Here is a 21,022-nt window from a genome sequence, read left to right on the forward strand (position 1 = left end):
ACAAGACAGCTGTGGAGGGCCAAGAGCTTCTGCTAACACCTTTATCCATGTTGAATCCTGATGGCCTCCACGGTGGCCAGGACCTCCTTTATTGTTCTATAATCCCCTGTCTGTTGCAGATAGCACTGACTCACACTATCAGTTACTTGTTTTGTTGTCGCACAAAATCTCGACTGGGTCACCTGAGAGGACTCCAGATCAAAGGGTTGTGTTGATTCGGCCACAGTCTCCTAGAGTAAAGCTGTGTCTATGATCAGATTAATGTGGTGCGATTCATCTTTAAAGGTGAGAGTGTTCATCTTTCGATGAATAGATGGGTAGTGTCTTTGAAACTGAGTGTGAGAAAGTCAGAAGTGCAGGCTACGTTGACTGAATGGGTGGATTAGCGTGTAAGAGTTAGGGAAGTCTGTGAACACAAAGAAGTGATAACTCACTTGACAGTGAATTAGAAAGTGAGCAGCTGAGCAGCATGTCATGCAGAAAAACTCATGTTAATTAGGTGATTTTGATTGGTTTCTCACTTGATTATAAGCAGTGGGCATGGGGACTATGTTTTATTCATTTCTGCATATCACTCAAAGATGCACCTGCTAAATATTTTATCATAGGATGGGTGTATGATGAATAAGTGTGAGGAACAATATGAGAAATGTTTGAGGCCCATAGACACATTCTTTTGCTAAAAAGATTGGATTTCTCTTCTAACTCCCACCTGACCATAGAAATCAAATTCTGACTTCAGTATTAGAATCTTCCTGCCTTCCTTTGCTCATAAGAGTAAGTAGTCTCCTTTACAGATTTACTGAAAGCAAAAGTAGCTGGTTATATCATGAATCTTAAATAGTCTTTATTAATAAAATCATACCTGAGCCAGGTATTGGGGTGAACTGGAAGAGCAGAGAACCAGAACAAGCCACAGCTACCTCACCTTGCCAGATCCTCAGCTGGTCTTGTTTCCTCAGACTGGAGGCCTCTGAGTCCTCATCCAGAATGGGTCTCAGCTGAAATGCTGCTAGAAGCCTGAAAGCTTAACCAGCCAAATGCTTAACCAGGCCAAATGCTTAACCAGGCCAAATGCTTCTAGTTTCTGGTCCTCATGCCTTACATACCTTTCTGCTTTCTACCATCACTCCCTGGGATTAAAGGCTGACTTTCTGGAATTAAAGGCGTGAGTCACCATGCTTGGCTGTATCCTTGAACAGATGGATTTCTGCCTCTGGAATGCTAGGATTAAAGGCATGTGCTACCACTGCCTATCCTAAGTATCTAGTGGCTTTTCTGTTCTCTGACCCCAGATAAATTTATTAGGGTACACAATATTTTGGGGAACACAATACCACCACAGCTGGTCACATAAGTGTATGTTTTTGTGTTCACATATACACACATGTACTACATTCCTAAGGGATACATAATATGTACTCAAGCAGTAGATGGAGCATTGGTCTGTTCAAGGGGCCACCACAGTGCCATTTCTACACATGGTCTGACATCTAACCTTGGAACACAAGCCAGAAAGAGAAATCAAGAGTCATTGCTTTGGAAATGAGGTTTGGAAACTGAGGCCCATCACAAACCCACCAATGTTTCCTTGGGGGCTGGGGTGGTATTTATCATTTGTTTCACAATATTTTATTATTGGTACTTGTATATATTATTTACACTCTTAAAAGAGCACTAGTCTTGACAAGACCAGATAACACGGTGTCAAAATCTCACAGTACAGCAGCAACTTGAAGTACCTCAGCAATCTCTCTCTCTCTCTCTCTCTCTCTCTCTCTCTCTCTCTCTCTCTCTCTCTCTCTAACAACACCAGATGTTTCTTATTTAGATTGCTGATGATACGTGCCTTGATGAAGATATTGTGAAGACACTCTTCAACCTCATAGAGGCAGTGTATAAATATCTAGCAAAAGTGACATGCATCTGGAACGGTGACAGAGTATCAGAAGGACAATTTCGTCTTCCTGGATAAACAGGTGAGATGAAGGAGATGGTGACATTAAGTAAATAGATTAAATGAGGGACAGTGTTGCCAGCTGACTGTTGAGAGAGACTTCCTAGAACGCAATGCAGTAAGTGGACAGACTTCATACAGTTCACTGACGTGTCATTGAGAAGACAGGCAAGAACTGGAGCTTCCCAAAGTGGCAAGGAGTTTACAGGAAAGGCTGCAGGAGAGGAAGGACCTGCCAGGAAGGAGGAGAGGTGCAGTTTATAAAGGATTCACTCGCATCCCCTTTATTGAACGCTAATCATCCCATGCATGTAATAAAATTACCTAAAGCAAGATGAGAGAGAAAATGTTCAAACAAACAGTGCCAACAACTGCATGTAGCTGGGAATTCTAAGTGTTACAGCTCAGAGGGGGAAGGAGAAGAAGGAGGATGAGAAAAGATAATGGGAGTGAAATGACTAACATTCATTATATACATGTATAAAACTGTTGAAGAATTAAAAAGAATATTTAAAGGAACATTAAAGGAGTGTAGATGTAACCAACCGTCTTATTAAATAAGAAACACAGAAACAATGTAAAAGAGAAAGTCGAGAGGTCAGAGCTCAGAGCTAAATCTCACCCTTCCTTCTGCTGTCCCAGCTTCGCGAAAAGAGAGCTACTTCCTGTCGGTTTGTTTTTTTATAGTATGTCGTTCTGCCTTCTCATTGGTTGTAAACCCAAACACATGACTGCCTCGTCACTGTCTGAATGTACAGCCCCCTAGGTCTTAAAGGTATATGTCTCCAATGCTGACTGTATCCCTGAACACACAGAGATCTTATGGGATTAAAGGCGTGTGCCACCACCGCCACACTCTTGCTATGGCTCTAATAGCTCTGACCCTGAACACACAGAGATCTTATGGGATTAAAGGCGTGTGCCACCACCGCCACACTCTTGCTATGGCTCTAATAGCTCTGACCCCCAGACAACTTTATTTATTAACATACAATCAAAATAATATTTCAGTACAATTAGATTACCACCACAAAGGAGCCATTGTCCAATAAGGTAAAGTTTATCGTATGTATCATTCAATTAAAAAATATTTCCGGAGTTGGAGATTTAGCTCAGTGGGAGAGCACTTGCCTAGCAAGCTCAAGGCCTTGGGTTTGGTCCTCAGCTCTGGGAAAAAACAGACAAAGTAACAACAGCATCAACAATAAAATATTACCTCAAAGAAGCAATTAAATAAGGAGAAACAGACCCAGAAATGATATTGTTGATAATTGTTAGTTAATAAAGATATTTTTAGGTTCAAGTGAGTACATTATTTAGAAAAAGGCAAAGAAAGTATAGGCATGGTAAAGAAAGACATGAGAAATATGAAAAAAGCAAGTCAAACTTCTAGGGATTAAGAAAACAACGTCTGTATTACATGGCATTGTTAGTTAATTAGGCCCTGAAGAAGAAAATATCAGTGAACTTGAAGACATAAAAAATTTCTAAATGAAAAAGACAGCATATATATGTGCATACACATATAAATATTCTCTTTATATTTATATGGGGGCCATTTTCTTTCAAAGCACCACATTATACACCCTGGCTCCCAAAAGCTTATAACAATGTCATAATGCAAAATGCATTTAGTCCAACTTCAACAGTCCCCATAATCTATCACAGTCTCAACAATGTTTAAAAGCCCAAAGTTCAAAGTCTCTTCTGAGATTCATGCAATCTCTTAACTGTCATCCCCTATAAAATTAAAATAAAGAAGCAGATCACATATTTTCAATATATAATGACACAGGTATACATTGCCATTCCAAACCACAGGGAATGGAGCATAGTGAGGAAATAATGGACCAAAGCAGGTCAGAAAACCAGCTGGGCAAACTCTAAACTCAGCATCTCTATGTCTGATGTCAAAACACTCTTCAGATCTCCAACTCCTTTCAGCTTTGTTGACTACAACACACTTCTCTCTCTTGGGGTGGTTCTACTCCCTGTTAGTAGCTTTCCTTGGCAGATATCCCATGGCTCTGGCATCTCTGGCACCTTGAGATCTCCAAGGTAATCTAGGATTCACAGATTCAAGCAACGACCTCTCTAGGCCCCCATTCAGGAACACTCCTGACACATTCCTGCCCTCAGTGGCTTTTCTTAGTAGGGATTCCATAGCCCCTTTCTTCTGTCCTTAACTCCAGAACCACATGGCCAAAGCTGCCAAATTCTGCTACTTATTGAGGCCAGAACACAGCCCCCTCCTTCAATTATATCTTCATCAGCTTTATGTTTTTGATGGTTTCCTTAACTGACTAAGGTTGGCTATCCTGAATCTAGATCTGTAGACCAGGCTTTCCTCAAAATCAGAGCTTCACCTGTCTCTGCCTTGAGAGTGCTGGGATAAAAGGAGTGCACCACCATACCTGACTCTAAGCTTTTCTATAATTCCTTTTTCACAAGTTAGAAACTTAGCTGGGTTGGATCTTGCCTTGAGATCATCACTCCCTTTATTCCATTTCTTAATCTGTTTATTACCTTAAACAAAAGATTTAGTTCCATTCCACTTCCTGGTGCTCCTTTTTTCCTCAAATTATATATTTTGTATTTTTCCTTTCTCAGTTTGCTCCTTCATTATAAATCTTCATTAGAGTTAACACCAGTAACCACACAGAGTCTATACTAGCTTATTTTGAGAGATCCTTAGCCAATACCATCAATTCAAAACTCTTCATTTTAGGCTCAAGCAGACTTTTCAGACCAGGACAAAAAGCAGCCACATTCTTCACCAAAATATCACAAGAGTGATTGCTAGGCAACATATTAAAATTCTTTGTCTCAGAAACCTCTTGAACCAGGCCCCTACAGTTCAAGTCTTCCATCTTCCTACTAGTATGACCTATTAAGCAGTGCTTAAAGCATTCCACTATTTTCCTAACCCAACATACCAAAGTCCAAATTCCTCCAAATAAAAACATTATCATAATAATACCTCAGTCCCTGTTACTAACTTCTGTCTTAGTTAAGGTTTTTATTGCTGTGAAGAGACACCCTGGCCACAGCAATGCTTATAAAGGAAAAAATTTAATTGGGGTGGCTTATAGTTTCAGAGGTTTAGTCCATTATCATCATAGTGGTGATGGAGAAAGAGCTGAGAGTTCCACATCTTGGTCTATAGTCAACAGGAAGTGAACTTTGCACCACACTGAGCATAGCTTGAGCAAAGGAAACCTCAAAGCCCACCCCTAAGTGACACACTTCCTCCAACAAGACTATACCTACTCCAACAAAACCACACCTTCTAATAGTGCCCTATGAACTCATGGAGGCCAATTTTATTCAAACTACCATAATCATCTACAGCAGTGTCTTCTATGAAAGCCCCAATTGGCAACAATCCAAATCTGTCAATAGCTGAATACATAAACTTTATACCCATCTTGTAGAATAGTAATAAGTATTAAAAGAACAAACTACACTTGGCAGCACAGATTTGAGTATTCAGAGCCAAGAAGCCAGACCCTTGCCTTCTCACATATAAACAAGCACAGTGCATAGTGTGAGGTTGCACTGATAAACACCTCTAGGAAAAACAAACTCCTCTGTACTGACAGGCACACCAGAGTGAGCAAGTCAATAGGAGGGATCATTACAAAGGGGATGGGAGGAAGCTTTTGGATGTGTTAGAACGGGATATCATAGGTAGCAACTACATCAGCTTTAAACATGCTTTTTGTTTGTTTGTTTGTTTGTTTGTTTGTTTTTCGAGACAGGGTTTCTCTGTGTAGCTTTGTGCCTTTCCTGGGACTCACTTGGTAGTCCAGGCTGGCCTCGAACTCACAGAGATCCGCCTGCCTCTGCCTCCCGAGTGCTGGGATTAAAGGTGTGCGCCACCACCGCCCGGCTTAAACATGCTTTTATAATAGAATCTAATAAGCATTCTGTCTTCATCAGTGGCACCACTGGCCTCATTGGCAAATAGATAGACCTCTGATTCCTCTCTGGTTTCATATTTCCTGACTCCGACTAGCCACATCTTGCTGATAAAACATTATTTCATTTTCCTCAAGTGATTTTGGTAGAAATTGGCTAGATTCATTGAACTTGTGGAACAAGCTATATGGTTCTTTTATTTTCTCTTATATAGATGTGTGCAGGGTGAAATTTGGTGTGAAGCACACGTTCTTGAAACCTTGAAAAGAAGTGGTAACTATGGATAAATATTGAACTGTTAAAAAGAACCTAAGGGCCAGGGAAGGTGCTTGTTAGTGCAAGCCTGGAGACCTGAGTGTAGTCCCTGAAACCCACATAAAGGTGCAAAAGGAAAACCAGCCCCACAAAAGTTGTTTTCTGAGGCTGGAGAAATGGCTCTGATTGAAAGAAAAAGCATTGGCTGTTTTTTTCAGAGGACCCAGGTCCACGGAGGCTCACGACTTTCTGTAATTCCACTTTCAGGGCCATTCAACACTTAGTTCTGGCCTTTGCTGACACCAGAGATGCACATGGTGTACAGACACACATGCTAGCAAAGTATTCATACACATAAAATAATTTTTAATAAATTAACAATGTTGTTCTCGGACCTTTAACTACACACCATGGCATACACGCCCTCTACACACACCACTTGTGTGCATGTCACTCACACATTCACACTCAAACACAAGAATCTAAAAGCTGTACATAAAATCCAGCCAGGTTAGTTAAGCCAGGTTTAATAGATTTAGAATGATAGTTAAATTGACATTTTATTTTGTTTTCGGGATGTTGTGAAGTAATGAAGACCAGTTTCAATATCTTCTGCTAGAGCAAGTCTTCATTAGTTCTTTGGGAGCCCTTATTGTTAGCCTGACTATAGAAGCCTCCTTACTCAAATGAAACCTGTGCGGGCCTCACTATGCAACAATAATTTCCTATGCATTGAAAATGTCAGCTTTCATGTTGTGCAAGGTGTGAATAGGAGACCTGGAGAAGTATTTGAAACAGAACTTATTCATTACTTCAGGGTGTTCTAACTGGAAATTGCTTTTTCATTGTTAAATGGATGTTAGTGGTCAGGAAAGAACTGAATTAATGACTCATTTGTGGGTACAAGCTCCACAGGACTTTCCAGGCACTTTGTCAAGAGCTGAGGATACAAAATTAGACATGACTGCAGTGCTCAAGATGCATTCAGTTTAGAGGACTTCATTGTTGTGGTTTGTGAGCAATAAGCACAATAGCAGATGTTCATACAAAGTCCTATGGGAACCTAGAAAGAGTGATTGGTTCTCTTTTGGGAGCACTGAGAATTACCAAACCCTCCAAAGAAGAAATGAGGTGTGAGTTGAGTCTTCAAGACAGATCAGTAGGTCAAAGTTGAAGTGCTGAGAATACATGACTATGGAGTGCTCAGTCCTACATGGGACATCTGTATCAACTCCTCCCCCACTCCCACGGCTCAGGAAACATCAAGGAAGATGGGTGGAAAGAATGTTAAGAGCCAGAAGATGAGGAAGAGTGCTGGGAAACACCAGACGCTGGCTTCAGCTGTGGTTGCCTGTATAAGACTGAGGCCATCACCATTTCATCTTGCCTAGGGGAGGAAGTCAGGACATTCTCCAGTGCCCACTGAGGGACTCTGGACAGTGAATGGTTACCAGTGCTCGCAGCCTCTCTTCAGTGGGAGAGCCACTGGTAAGTTGCCAGTATCCTGGGAAATAACCCCAAGTCATGCTCATGCAAGCAACTTCAGTTGAAGTCGGGGCGGGGGGGGGGGTGCTAAGTAGGAGCAGACAGGAGAAGGAAGGAGTAGGACAGGGATGGAAGAAGGTGATGGGGATGGAAAAGACAAAAAGAAATCCTTATATGTGTATATATGATTTTCAAAAGAAATTTAAAGCTGAAAATGACCAAAAAAATACCTCTAAGAAAGAGAACTTGTGGTTCAGACAGCAGAGAGACTGGAAATTCCTACCTGAGCAAAGAGAACATATGTGGTGGACAAAGAAAAGGAGCGAGGCTGCTTCGGGACGTGGTGAATGACCAGTGAGTTAATATTCCTGTAGTTCAGAGTTTGGGATGCTGGATTGACGAGAGAATGCACAACATTGTGAGGATTCATGTTTGTGTGGACTGAGGTACACAATGATGGCATCAGAGGCTTCCAAAAAATACAAATATACCTACATATCTATTAGCTAGCCTCTTTCCCAGGACCCCAAGCAACCCTGTCCTCAGATGCTCTGGCCTCCTCCTAAGACCTCTCTTTGAATATCTCTGTGACACAACAGTAAGAAAGTTAGTCCCTGACGCAACTGAGACTCTGCCTGTGTTTCCTGGTCCTACCTTTTTTTTTTTTTTTAAATGTAATTTATTGGTCTTCTTCCAGTATCTTGAGTTGGAAGCTAAGATCATTAATGTTAAATCTTTCTTCTTAAAACAAGTTTTGTGCTTATGAACTCAAGAATGGTCACACACACACACACCTTCCCAGTAGGAAAAACTGTACAGAAAGCCTCAGAATCTGCTATGTGGGATGCATGCCTAAACAGAAGTAGATGAGGTGGGGAAAATGCATCTTTTTCAGTGAATTGGGGGACCTTTCTCAAAATGGTAGCATTTTTGCCTACTCTTGAAGCATAAGTAAGCCTGAAATATTTTGACATGGAAAAAGAGAGGAAACATGACCGTCTTTAACAAAGGCAGTGCCAGCCAAGGAAAACAGCTTGACATGTGAACACCAACAATGTTAAAACTTGATCATCAAAATAATGGGCTGCAAATGCAGAATGGGCCATGGCTGGCTTAAGTCAAACTGCTGAAAAAAGGCAGCCTCTTTTTTATTTTTCCACAAGGTTTATACTCTTTAACAATATCAACAAATTACATACTGTTCAACTTTCCAGTAGAGATTCATATGGAAAGTCAAAGGATGTGGTGTTATTTTTAACAGCACACCTAACAGCATTTCACCCTGACAGGCTTTTCTCCTTCGAGTTTGGATGGGCTGTCTGACCAAAACAGGCTCAACACTGTTCAGATAACTGGTCTGAAGTTTAGTTTTCTCTGACAGTGAATTGTTTGAAAAGGGAATTTGTCCTTCCATAATACAGACTTAGTCAAACACAACTGGAAGTTCTTACACATCATCTGTGATTCATGTTGGAGAACAGAGTAAGAAATGAAGATCTTTCTAGGCATGCTGGCATTTTGGCAACATTCTGTGGGAGCGACACATGGGGACAGCCATCTCTGAGGGGTCAAGCTGAGTCCTAGGTTAACTAGTTCTCATGGCCCCTCTGCAGCACAAGGCCCTTTCAAATCAACAGGGGCTTACTGTGATATTAAGAGAATGTGACCATGGGCTGAACCAGAGAGATGGCTCAGCAGTTAAGAACACTGGCTGCTCTTCCAGAGGACCTGGGTTCAATTCCCAGCACCCACATCACAGCTCACAACTGTCTGTAACTCCAATTCCAGGGTGTCTGACACCTTCACACCAGTGCACACATAAAGTTAAATAAATTAAAAAGAGAGAGAGAGAGAGAGAATGTAATCAAGTCTCTCCATAGCTCCTTCACCCTATTCAGAGTCAAGTGCGTAATAAACTGGCATTGGAGACCATTGTTCTAAAGAATTCAGAATTACCTACCTAGAGGTTTAGAGCTTGCGTGGAAATTAGTACAGAGGCTCAAATTTGGGAAAAAATTAGAGTTGCTTGGCAGAATGTCCAAACTGTGGCCCTCTGGGCTCCTCCTTTCCAACCCTTCTGAGAATCAGAGTGTCTGGGGATGGTGTGGGATGTGGAGAGGTCTGTAATCTGTATTTTTGACAAGCTCCCCACTAACTTTCATGATGCATACCCAGCATCTACCTCAGGCTATTCCAGACTGCCAGTTACTTCCTTGCGTGGAGAATCTGCAGCTAGAATCATCACTCGACTGTGGATGGAATCATTATCTGATTGCTTGGGGGTCAGCCCTGAGATCACTCATTTCCAAGCAAGAGTGGCAGAGACTTCAACTTCTCTATTCCATATTCAAAATATCTACTGACTTGCCATGCCTGTTTGAGAAGTCTAACCTGAAACTTCACTGGGAGGCACATAAGAAGATTGCAAAGCCACAAGCACTTGTTTTTTTTGTTCTTTCCTTCCCTTCCAAGATGGGCCGTGTGTATCCATAGCAATGGAGTATCCGCTAGCTATGGTTACAGCCCTGAGTGACCTGAAAGAACTCTCAGCACAACAGCAGTGGAAGAAGAACCAGAAGAATCAGCTTGCCTCACTACATATGACGCCCCGTTTCCCCCAAACTGTTCTTGTATTCAGACAAGGCCAGGAGTCTCAGCTGTCATGTATGAACCAGAGCTTCTGGTTCTCTGGTTGGAAGGATGTATTCAATCAATGCTGAGAGGGGTGTGCATGTAGCCTAAGAGAGTATAACATGGTACTTCTCTGTACACTCTTTTAACTCCTGCTCAAAGGCGAGGCCTATGAATTATTGTCCTAGAAATGGGAATGGAGTCATAAAATTTTCCACATCATTCTGTACAATGCTCTACTAACATAATCTGCCTTTAGATCATAGTTTCTTTTTTTATTTATTTTTTATTTTACAATTCCATTCAGTTCTATATATCAGCCACGGGTTCCCCTATTCTCCCCCCTCCCACCCCCTCCCCTTACCCCAAGCCCACCCCATTCCCACCTCCTCCAGAGCAAATCCTCCCCGAGGACTGCGATCAGCCTGGTAGACTCAGTCCAGGCAGGTCCAGTCCCTTCCTCCCAGACTGAGCCAAGTGTCCCTGCATAAGCTCCAGGTTTCAAACAGCCAACTCATGCACTGAGCACAGGACTTGGTCCCACTGCCTAGTTGCCTCCCAAACTGATCAAGCCAATCAACTGTCTCACCTATTCAGAGGGCCTGATTCAGCTGGGGGCCCCTCAACCTTTGGTTCATAGTTCATGTGTTTCCATTCATTTGGCTATTTTTTTTCAATAATTGAGTAAAACTGAAATTTATTATAAGCCACAGTCGTCCTAGGGACCACAGTCAATGTTGGAGAGGATGTGGAGCAAAGGGAACACTCCTTCACTGTTGGTGGGAATGTAAACTTGTACAACCACTGTGGAAATCAGTATGGTGGTTTCTCAGAAAATTAGGAATTGAACTACCTCAAGACCCAGCCATCCCACTCTTGGGCATATACCCAAGGAATGCTGATTCATACCATAAAGATACATGCTCAGCTATGTTCATAGCAGCACTATTTGTAATAGCCAGAATGTGGAAACAACCTAGATGCCCATCAACGGAAGAATGGATGAAAAAAAATGTGGTACATATAAACAATGGAGTACTACTCAGCAGAGAAAAACAATGAAAGCATGAAATTTGCAGGCAAATGGATGGAACTAGAAAAAAATCATCCTGAGTGAGGTAACCCAAACCCAGAAAGATCATAGTTTCTTAGTAGAGGGAAGGGAATGTTTGCTCCAGACAATACCTGGCCATGTAAGGACAGTTTGTATTGCATTTCAGGAGTGAGACATGTTACTGATATCTAGTGGGGACAGGTCAGGAGTGCTGGTCACCCTCCCACAATAAAGAATGACCAGTCTCAGAAGTTCAACATTTCCAAAGTTTCAAAATTGTCATTTAGACTGAAATGATTTCTCAGGTGAGCAACACACACCCGGGGCCCAAACTCATGGCTACATTCTTTCTCTTTGGCAGTTGTCTAGGTGAATCTCTCAGCCTATACCATAGATCTCCAATGAGCAGAATGTTAGCATCTCTGAACTCTACCCCATTCCCTTGACTCTACTTCCCTAGTGGCCAGAAGTCAATGAGACTCTCTTACTAATCTTAGGAGCCCCTTTGCCCAGCATCTGCCTCCTGAAATGTTGCTGAGTACTGAGATTCCCTATAGTCTCTTGATCTCTAAACCTATTATTTCCATTCTTGCCACCCTTCACCTCAGTGGCATTAGACACAGCCTCTTCTTTCATCTTACATTTTTTAGGTTTCTTGCCTTCCATGTCACATGCTCTTAATTTTCTCCTGCCCCTTATTCCACCTGTCATTGTCATATCCAGGTCTGCTGCCTTCTTCAGTTATTTCATTTTCAAGCTTCCACCAGACAGTGCCAAACCTGTGATTTTCAGCTCTGTGCTATTGGCTCACACAGTTTTATCTCAGATCTAGATTTCAGAGTTGCAAACCCATATATTCAACTATCCCCCGATTTCTCATCGATAGTCTTATAAGCATTTGCAATCCCGTTTGTCCAATCTGAATGTGTCGTTTTCCCATCACTTCATCTGAGAACAGTTTCCCCACTTACCCAGATGCAGAGTAGACTCCCAAGGCAGACTCTTTTGTTTTCCTGCTGACTTGCACCCTTGCATGTCACCCGTCAAGGTCCTAGTAGTCAGTTTTCGAGATGTCTAGGTAAATTTCATTTTGCTCTTCTCTATCACAGGTCAAACTGCAGTCACCTTGGCCATGCACCTTGCTTTAGCTTTCTAATTGCTTAAATGTCCCTGTCTTTGCTCCTTCCATCCCATCCACTATACAGCTGAAGGGATGGTGTGCGTTTGCAAAACTGATCTTGCTGCTTCCTTTTCTGAATTTTCCCAATGCCTCTCCTTGTTCTGATGTTGAGGGTCAAGGCTCTTTCTTTGGCTAGGCATTATCTGACTCATCATACCTTACCGGCCCCACTTCCTGTGCTGTGGCACGGGGATTTAGTCCTGTTTCTGGCCTACAGAAGCAACTTATTCACTCCAAGCTGGTGTCTTTACTCACAACATTCCCTCTGCACAAACGTTCTTTCTTTTCCTATGGAAAGGGAGGAGCCCTTTACATAGTTACTGAATTCCTCCCCTTCCTTTAAGACATTATAGTTTCCAAAGCCTAACACTTATTAATAGTTTTCTAGAGAGAAAAACCCTTATTTCATTAGATAGCCATACAGTGATTGGAAATTAATAGCAATTTGAAAATGTTTAATTTGAAGAGCTGTGACCCTTGTTATTAAATAGATAAGCTCAGAAAGTTTAACCTTCTTAGAGATGGTTTATAATTCATTTTACTGTGTTTTCCTTCTTGTGATTCCAATCACATAACTCCTAAATATCTGTGTCACCCATCCAAAGGTGAACTCTAATAGATGCTATTACCACAAAGTCTTCTAGTTATGGAATAACACCTAACACAAAGCAATATTAAATAAGTATTTGTTGAATGAGTGAAAAATAGGTTAAAATGAAATTATACACTTAATCCAGCATTGTTTAGTGAGAATATATATGTGTGTGTGTGTGTGTGTGTGTGTGTGTGTGTGTATAGTTGTTTCTCAATTGCTGCTGCAACAATCTGTCACAAATGTAGTGCTTTAAAGCAAAGCAAATCCAATCTCTTATGAGACTTAGAGTTCCCAAATCATTGTTCAGAGTCAATCAAGGCACTGGTGGTGCTAGAGTGTTCTGGAGGCCCCGTGAGAGAGTCCATATCCTGCCTTTTTTTACCTTTTAGTGGCTTAGTTCGTGGCCCCTTTTTCTTTTCTTCTTTTTGTAACATAAAAGCTTAGGTGGTCTGGGCTTCTGGGTGGAGAAGCCACAGCACCTCCAAGGGTCAACATGTTTATTATACAGTTGAACAGGGAGGTGAGGTTATTACAGATAAATAAGGAGGCAGAGTTATTACAGACAGCTGAGCAGGGAGGCAGGTTTGCCTAATCTCAGTAGGAGCAGTCTATGTTGGGAAGCTATAAATATATGGTGGGGGGAGAAAGCTATGGCGGACATTTTCTGCTCACACTACCAACAGCCACACATTGACCAGAGGAAGGCTTTGACATTTCGTTGAACCTCACCAGGGGAAGGCTTTGCCACTCCAACAGGAATGTGGTATTTGGGTCCTGGATATGACCATGTCCATGTCAACAACATACATTCACTTGGGACTTCTCTTGATCCCTACAGGTGTCTTTAAGTATGGCAGAGGCTTTCTAGCCTCAGGTGTGGCCCTTTTTCTATCTCACAGTACATCCCTCTTACTTCTGCTTCACTATCACATTAACGTCTCTGACCTCCATGTCTCATGCCACTCTTTGGTAAAGGCTTTTGTGAGTGTATTAGGTCTGTTCGGGTAATCAATGAACATCTTTCTCATCTCACGACCTTCAATCACATCTGTGTGATCCTTTTGTCTACATAAAATAATATCCGAGGGCCCAGAGTTTAAGATGTACATATTTTGGAGAAAATATTACTCAGTCTATCACCTACTCTGTCGTTGAAAGCTGTGGGGCAGTTATATCCAAGTTAGGAAGTGAAGAATGAGCCAAAAGTACATCACATGAAAGTCAACTGAGTTATGGCTTAAACCTGGTATGGCGACTTGTGAGAATGAAACCTTGGGTAAATCCTTTCACCTCTTCAGGCCTCCCCTGCAAAGTATAAAGGCTACACTCTAAGATCTATGATTCTAGGTTTGCAGAACTACATACTACAGTGTCTGCAGTACCTTTGTCCTTCTCAGGATGTTTCCTGGACCACATAATTTCAGATATACAACCCATCTCAAAAAAAAAAAAAAAAAGAAAAGAAAAGAAAGATATCAAAATCCCACATTCAGCCTCCATGGAGAAAAACGGCTTCTTGATGATAACGTGTTTTTCTGTAGGACTCCATCGCAGCCTGACCTCACCTCCAGAGAAAAAGAACACAGAAAAATGGAGCATATATGTAACAAAGCAAACCCTGAATCTTTCCCTCTTGGTGATTTATCCAAATTTAAATCCCCAAATAAACTCCAGCCAAAATCTAAAGTTGTAACATCCCATAATAGAACAGAAAACTACTTATTACCTACCCACCTCCTAGAGAAAGTAGGGAAAGAGCTAAAATTATTGTCCATGTGTCTGTTGCAAGTCAACTGCATTTGGGGTAACTTAATGATACGTAAGTCTAAACAAAAACTTCAGCCACAGGGCTCCTAAACTGCACATTCATTTAGATTGAGTTCCAGAGGAGGCCAAAATGGAGGACTTATGTCCTGGTAGTGTATCTCTCAATTTAGCTCAGAGCCCAGCTAAATGTGAATGGTCAATGAATGTGAGATGGCATGAATGACCTTCCTACGATAATCTTCATCAAGTGTGTGAATAATTTGTCACTTGGGGGTGTATCAAGAAGATATGTTCGTGGATGAGACTCGAAGCATGGAGACAGAGAAGCTATTTGTGTGGGTTGCGGATCGATTGACATGAACACACTGAAAACTTCACTGCAGGGGGCTTTTGTTATTATCACAGGTGTCCTTATTTTTCAGTAGCTCTTGAAATACAAAGCAAAAGAGAAAATGACAGAGAAAGAAAAGGCTTATTAAAAGTGAGAAAGTGAGCTTGAAGACTAGGCTATAAAACGGGGGTGCCAAGAGGCACAAGTGTCCACAGCTGCTCAGAATTACCAGGGCAGGGAAGAGGCTTCATTCAGACCAGAACTGATCCACTGTTGTTCGGTTTGATTTTTACTAAAGCTCTGGCGGCCTCTATTGGTAAAATAGAGAAATGCAGCGTCTGCCGCAAAGTGCCCTTTTAAAATGTGCTTCGCAATTAAGACTGTTAAACTTCCTAAGACTGCTGAGTACTTCTTTCCTTTCTTATTGTTTCTCTTTTTCATTAAATGTCTTTACTTCTTCCATTAAATCTGATGTTACAACACTAATTGCTGTTATTAAAGTCAGGAACCCTTTATTATCCCAGAAGTGAGGACAATTTCTGCATGCTTAGCATGCTTGGATTTCAGTTTAGTTCTTCGGTAAAGACAACACTCCAAATTCATTAGGTCCTTCTTTAAAAGTGTAGTTTACATCAGAGCAACTAGTCTGGCATTTAAATAAACGACAGCGCTGAGAAGTAACCGCCATAGTTTCAGTTTTCAAAATACACCCGATTCTAGGCAAACACCAATCCTTGGAATTCTGCCAATGTGCTAATTAAAGGGTGAGGGAGCGTCAGTTCTAGTTTTCGGAAAAGATAAATTGTCATTTGACTTAAAGAAGAAAGGGTGCCACTATTGTGTAAGCCGGACGGTTTCAATGTGAGAGGAGAAAAGGAAAAAAAAAAAAAGGTCATAAAAAGAGGTCATAAAAAGAATAAGAAAGGAAGGAAGCAGACTCACTCCAGCCACAAGAGAAAAGAAAAGGTTAAGACCACTCCTTCTGCAACTAGGGAGAAGAGAGGGGAGTTGCCCATGGAAGCTGCCTCCTCCTGGGTGGTGCACAGAGTTCAGCACCTCGGAAAGCACTCCCTTCCTGCATGGGGGGGATTACGCATGCTCTTTGGGGCTCTCTGCAGAGACTCAGTGGGTGCGAATGTAACTCTTGTAACTCTGGTTAGTCACTGGGGGTTGACAATACCGGACAAACAGAAAACACCAACAGAACTCCAGGCAGCGATGGCTTGAAATAACCCCCAGGCAGTCAGAGTGAGATACGGATGTTCACTATCTCTGTTTTCCTTTAAAAGGAGAGCATCTCGTCCAGGCAACAGCAAAAGCCGACAACAGTATTGGGTAGAGAAGCGGCCGGAGAACTGTGCTCCTGGGCAGGAGGCTGTGTCTAAGTGACAACGGGGAAGCGGAGAGGTAAGACTCAGTCCTCACCAGGAGGAGCCTTGATCCCGGCCGCTTGCCTGGAACTGCCCTCCTCTGCTCTAAACTGGTTAAGAATTGATGCTGAGCTCAGCCAAATCTTGAGCCCAAGGCGGTTCTGGGCGCGGACTCGGCTCAGCATCCAGTTTCCAGGCGCAGCTTCAGGGGCTTCTTAATCCGCTCCAGAATCCGCTCCCGCTTGGGTACCACACCCGGAGCGAGCGGTGTCTCTCCGATAGTTGGCCGGCAGAACTTGACCCAGAGGCACCTGCGCATGCAGGTGGCTTCTGCAACTACCGCAGCCACCATGGGTAAGGCGGCTGCCGGTGATGAGCTCTCAGAATTCTTCAGCCTCATCCCAGACTTGCTGGAGGTTGCCAACACGAGCAGCAACGCATCGCTGCAGCTTCCGGACTTGTGGTGGGAGCTGGGGTTGGAGTTGCCAGACGGTGCAGCGCCGGGGCATCCCCCTGGAAGCGGCGGGGCAGAGAGCGCAGACACTGAGGCCCGGGTACGGATCCTCATCAGCGCGGTTTACTGGGTGGTTTGTGCTCTGGGACTGGCCGGCAACCTGCTGGTGCTCTACCTGATGAAAAGCAAGCAGGCGTGGCGCAAATCTTCCATCAACCTCTTCGTCACTAACCTGGCCCTGACTGACTTTCAATTCGTGCTCACTTTGCCCTTCTGGGCGGTGGAGAACGCTCTAGACTTCAAGTGGCCCTTCGGCAAAGCCATGTGTAAGATCGTGTCCATGGTGACGTCCATGAACATGTACGCTAGCGTCTTCTTTCTCACTGCGATGAGCGTGGCGCGCTACCACTCTGTGGCCTCGGCTTTGAAGAGCCATCGGACCCGAGGGCATGGCCGTGGCGACTGCTGCGGACAGAGCTTAAGGAACAGCTGCTGTTTCTCAGCCAAGGTGCTGTGTGGGTTGATCTGGGCTTCTGCCGCGTTAGCCTCGCTGCCCAATGTCATTTTCTCGACCACCATCAGGGTGATGGGCGAGGAGCTGTGCCTCATGCACTTCCCGGACAAGCTGCTGGGCTGGGACAGGCAGTTCTGGCTGGGTTTGTACCACCTGCAGAAGGTGTTGCTGGGCTTCCTGCTGCCGCTGAGTATCATCAGTCTGTGTTACCTGTTGCTGGTGCGCTTCATCTCCGACCGCCGCGTAGTGGGGACGACCGATGGCGGGGGAGCAGCAGCGACTGGAGGAGGCCTGAGTGCAGCCAGCGCTCGGAGACGGTCCAAGGTCACCAAGTCGGTGACCATCGTAGTCCTGTCCTTCTTCCTGTGCTGGCTGCCCAACCAGGCGCTCACCACCTGGAGCATCCTCATCAAGTTCAACGCAGTGCCCTTCAGCCAGGAGTACTTTGTGTGCCAGGTGTACGCTTTCCCAGTCAGCGTGTGCCTAGCCCACTCCAATAGCTGCCTCAACCCCATCCTCTACTGCTTGGTGCGCCGCGAGTTCCGAAAGGCGCTCAAGAACCTGCTGTGGCGCATCGCGTCCCCTTCGCTCACCAGCATGCGTCCCTTCACTGCCTCCACCAAGCCCGAGCCGGAAGATCACGGGCTGCAGGCCCTGGCGCCGCTTAACGCCTCTGCAGAACCGGACCTGCTCTACTATCCACCCGGTGTGGTGGTCTACAGCGGGGGGCGCTACGACCTGCTGCCTAGCAGCTCAGCCTACTGAGACCTGCCGAGGCTCAAGAGGGCCTTCCAAGGAAGAGGAGAAGGGGAGAGCAGTGTAGGGGCTGGAGGATCGAGATAGGCAGGAAAGGCGTGCGCACGCGCACGCGGGGAAGAGCAACCTGTGAAAAGCCAGAGGCCTGTCTCTGCAGAAATCAGGTTAAGGGAGGAACGACTGCAACCGGGTAGAGCCTGCAGCCTCGGCTCTTGCTCCCCACTCACCCCTCCCTGTCCTTTACGCCAAGCTCCACTCCCCACCATGCCCTCGGAACGCTCTGGAACACCCAGAAGCTGGGATTGGCACTGGGAAGCAGAGGGATTGGGTTGCGCATAGGAGGGAGTTGGGCTTAACCAAATGATGTCCAGACAGGGGATCCTTTGGCCCAGAGACTTTTATGGAGAACTTTATGGGACCTCAAGCAAAATCCCGCAGGGAAAGCGGCCCATAAAGCCTGTCTTAATGCGCTTTGACCTGTGGGACTGGCCCATGCAAAGATCTGACTTGCTATGACTGTCTGGAAAAGAAAAATGAGAACTAGAACCCTGGTATCCTTTATCATCCTGGAGAGGGCTAAGGTGTACATGCTGAGCCTGATGTCTATGCTATGCCTCTGACAGCATAGGAATGTCTGTCTCTAGGAATGTCACCGGGAGTCTCTAGGAAGTGACATTGGGTGCAAGAAAGAGCACTGTGATTAAGAAACCTTTCTGTGATGCAGCCCCTGAAGGAAAGGAGGGACTAGGTAAGTGGGAGGGAAGTGTAGTGTCTCCACTGCAAGTCTGGGTACCCAGAATCTCTTGGGGACAGTATGAGGCAGCAAGCACCCTGAAAGCTCTCCTGAGAGAGGGGGTGCCATGAGCAGCCCGCCTTACTCTTTGGGAATGGACTGACTGAGATGAGAAACTGGAGTTGCCGATAAAGGGGTGGCTCAGTGATGTTTGGGGCTTAGAAGAGCCGAAAGTGCTGTCCAGCTGTTTTCTAGAGGCTAGGGTTTGTTTTTCCAAGAGGGAGGGAGGATTCAAGTAAATAATCTATCCTAAAGAGAAAGGTGGTTCTCGAGAGCATCGCAGAATTGTCTGAGTGAAGCTATGCACTGCTCCTGTAACTGACAGGAGAAGGTGGGACTCAGAATTTGGATGGACTACCCTAACCAAGTTCCAGGTACCCTTGAGAGTTTTGCTCATTGCATATGCAGGACAGCTACACACTGTCTCTGAGGAGTGAGCAGACGCCTCATGACAGCTCAGTTCTAGTCACAGTCTAAGATCTTAAGATCTTCACAGAGTCCTTTCTTGAAACTGCTCCAAGAACTGAGATCAAATATTAACCTACCCATCCCTCAGCCAGGATCAGTGGAGAGGCTGCTCTTCTCTTTGGCTTGGCCTGGGGTTTAGGGGCTGCTAAAGCAGGCACCTCCCACTGTGGTGTGGTCACTTTAATACAATGAAGAACCATTAGAATAGCATGGCTCCTTAAATGGCCTCCTGAACTGTAGGACTATTTGGTAATTTGGTCAAAATTGCACTGTTCTATTTGGGACTTTAAAGCTTGGAATATGGGATCTACATGCCTGCCATCAAAGCAACGCAGTCTGCACTCAGATACCTTCCCACAAAAAGAACAAAATCAAAGAAGCTCCTGAGGTTTGGTTTCAAAGCAAGCACATCAGTCCTCCTTTTCTCTTTGGCGTTATTGACACTGGTATTGACTGGCAACCGGGCTAACAACAGTTGGAACGTGAGCCCCTAATGCTCTGTGCTGGGTAGTTGTATGTCAATTTGACACAAACTAAAATTGTGTGAAAGGGGGGAACTTCAACTGCCTCCGTAAGATCCAGCTGTAGGGTATATTTCTTATTAGCAATTGATGGGGGAGGGCCCAGCCCATTGTGGTTGATAGCATCCCTGGGCTGGTGGTCCTGGGTTCCATAAGAGAGCAGGCTGAACAAGCCATGGGGAGCAAGCCAGTAAGCAACACCCCTCCATGGCCTCTACATCAGCTCCTGCCTCCAGGTTCCTGCCCTGCTTCAGTTCCCATTCTGGCTTCCTTCAATGATGGACTACAATGCCAAATAAACCCCCTTCTTCCCAGCTTGCTTTTTGGTCATGGTGTTTTGTTGCAGCAATAGAAACCCTAACTAATACATGCTCCAATATACAAAATAAATAAAAGGGCCAACATAAGAAGAAACAGACAATAGCATGTACATGTACAACATCAGTATTAGACTATTCCTGGGAGATTAAAGTCACTTGCTATTTCAGTTTTGACAATGACATTATTTGTGGATAGCTCAGAGTTATTAAGAAAAGTTACTGATGTGTGTGTGTGTGTGTTTCTGCTATGGGCATTACAGAAAGAGAAGATGAGGCCAGGACTTCATGCAGATGTCTGTAAAAGGAGCCACTCTGTCCAAATCCAAAACTGAGGGCTTCAGAGAACACCATAGGGGGATCAAAGACTATGGATTCTGTCAACTCAGAGACAGAACAACAGGAGGTGGCCGGGCAGCCCCTCTGTGTGCCTGTGGTCAGGGAATAAACCCGACACAGCTCAGACTTCACAGTTAGGACAAACAGCCAGAGAGCAAAGCAAGACAATGCAGAAAACAATGATTTGGACAGTCCAGTGAGGCTACAATAAAAGAAAGGGGTACGAGAATCTAAGAAGAAAAGACAGATTTTGCTCAAAATTATGTTTGAGATGGGTCCAGGGAATATGGATGCAATGTTGACAAATGATGCTG

The 21,022-nt window shown here is 44.2% G+C and overlaps 1 protein-coding gene and 1 pseudogene across 1 annotated transcript; both read left to right on the forward strand.

Moving 5' to 3' along the window:
* The window catches only part of LOC114703575, an 18,735-nt pseudogene extending 2,170 nt beyond the window's left edge, over positions 1-16,565 (forward strand).
* Positions 16,566-16,823: 258 nt separating this feature from the next.
* Positions 16,824-19,829, forward strand: LOC114710804 (relaxin-3 receptor 1). The gene has a single exon (XM_028895083.2). The coding sequence runs from the start codon at positions 16,864-16,866 to the stop codon at positions 18,277-18,279; it is 1,416 nt and encodes a 471-aa protein (XP_028750916.1). The 5' UTR covers positions 16,824-16,863; the 3' UTR covers positions 18,280-19,829.
* The last annotated feature ends 1,193 nt before the right edge of the window (positions 19,830-21,022 follow it).

Source organism: Peromyscus leucopus, chromosome 11 (assembly GCF_004664715.2).
Source record: "Peromyscus leucopus breed LL Stock chromosome 11, UCI_PerLeu_2.1, whole genome shotgun sequence".
Classification (NCBI taxonomy): domain Eukaryota; kingdom Metazoa; phylum Chordata; class Mammalia; order Rodentia; family Cricetidae; genus Peromyscus; species Peromyscus leucopus.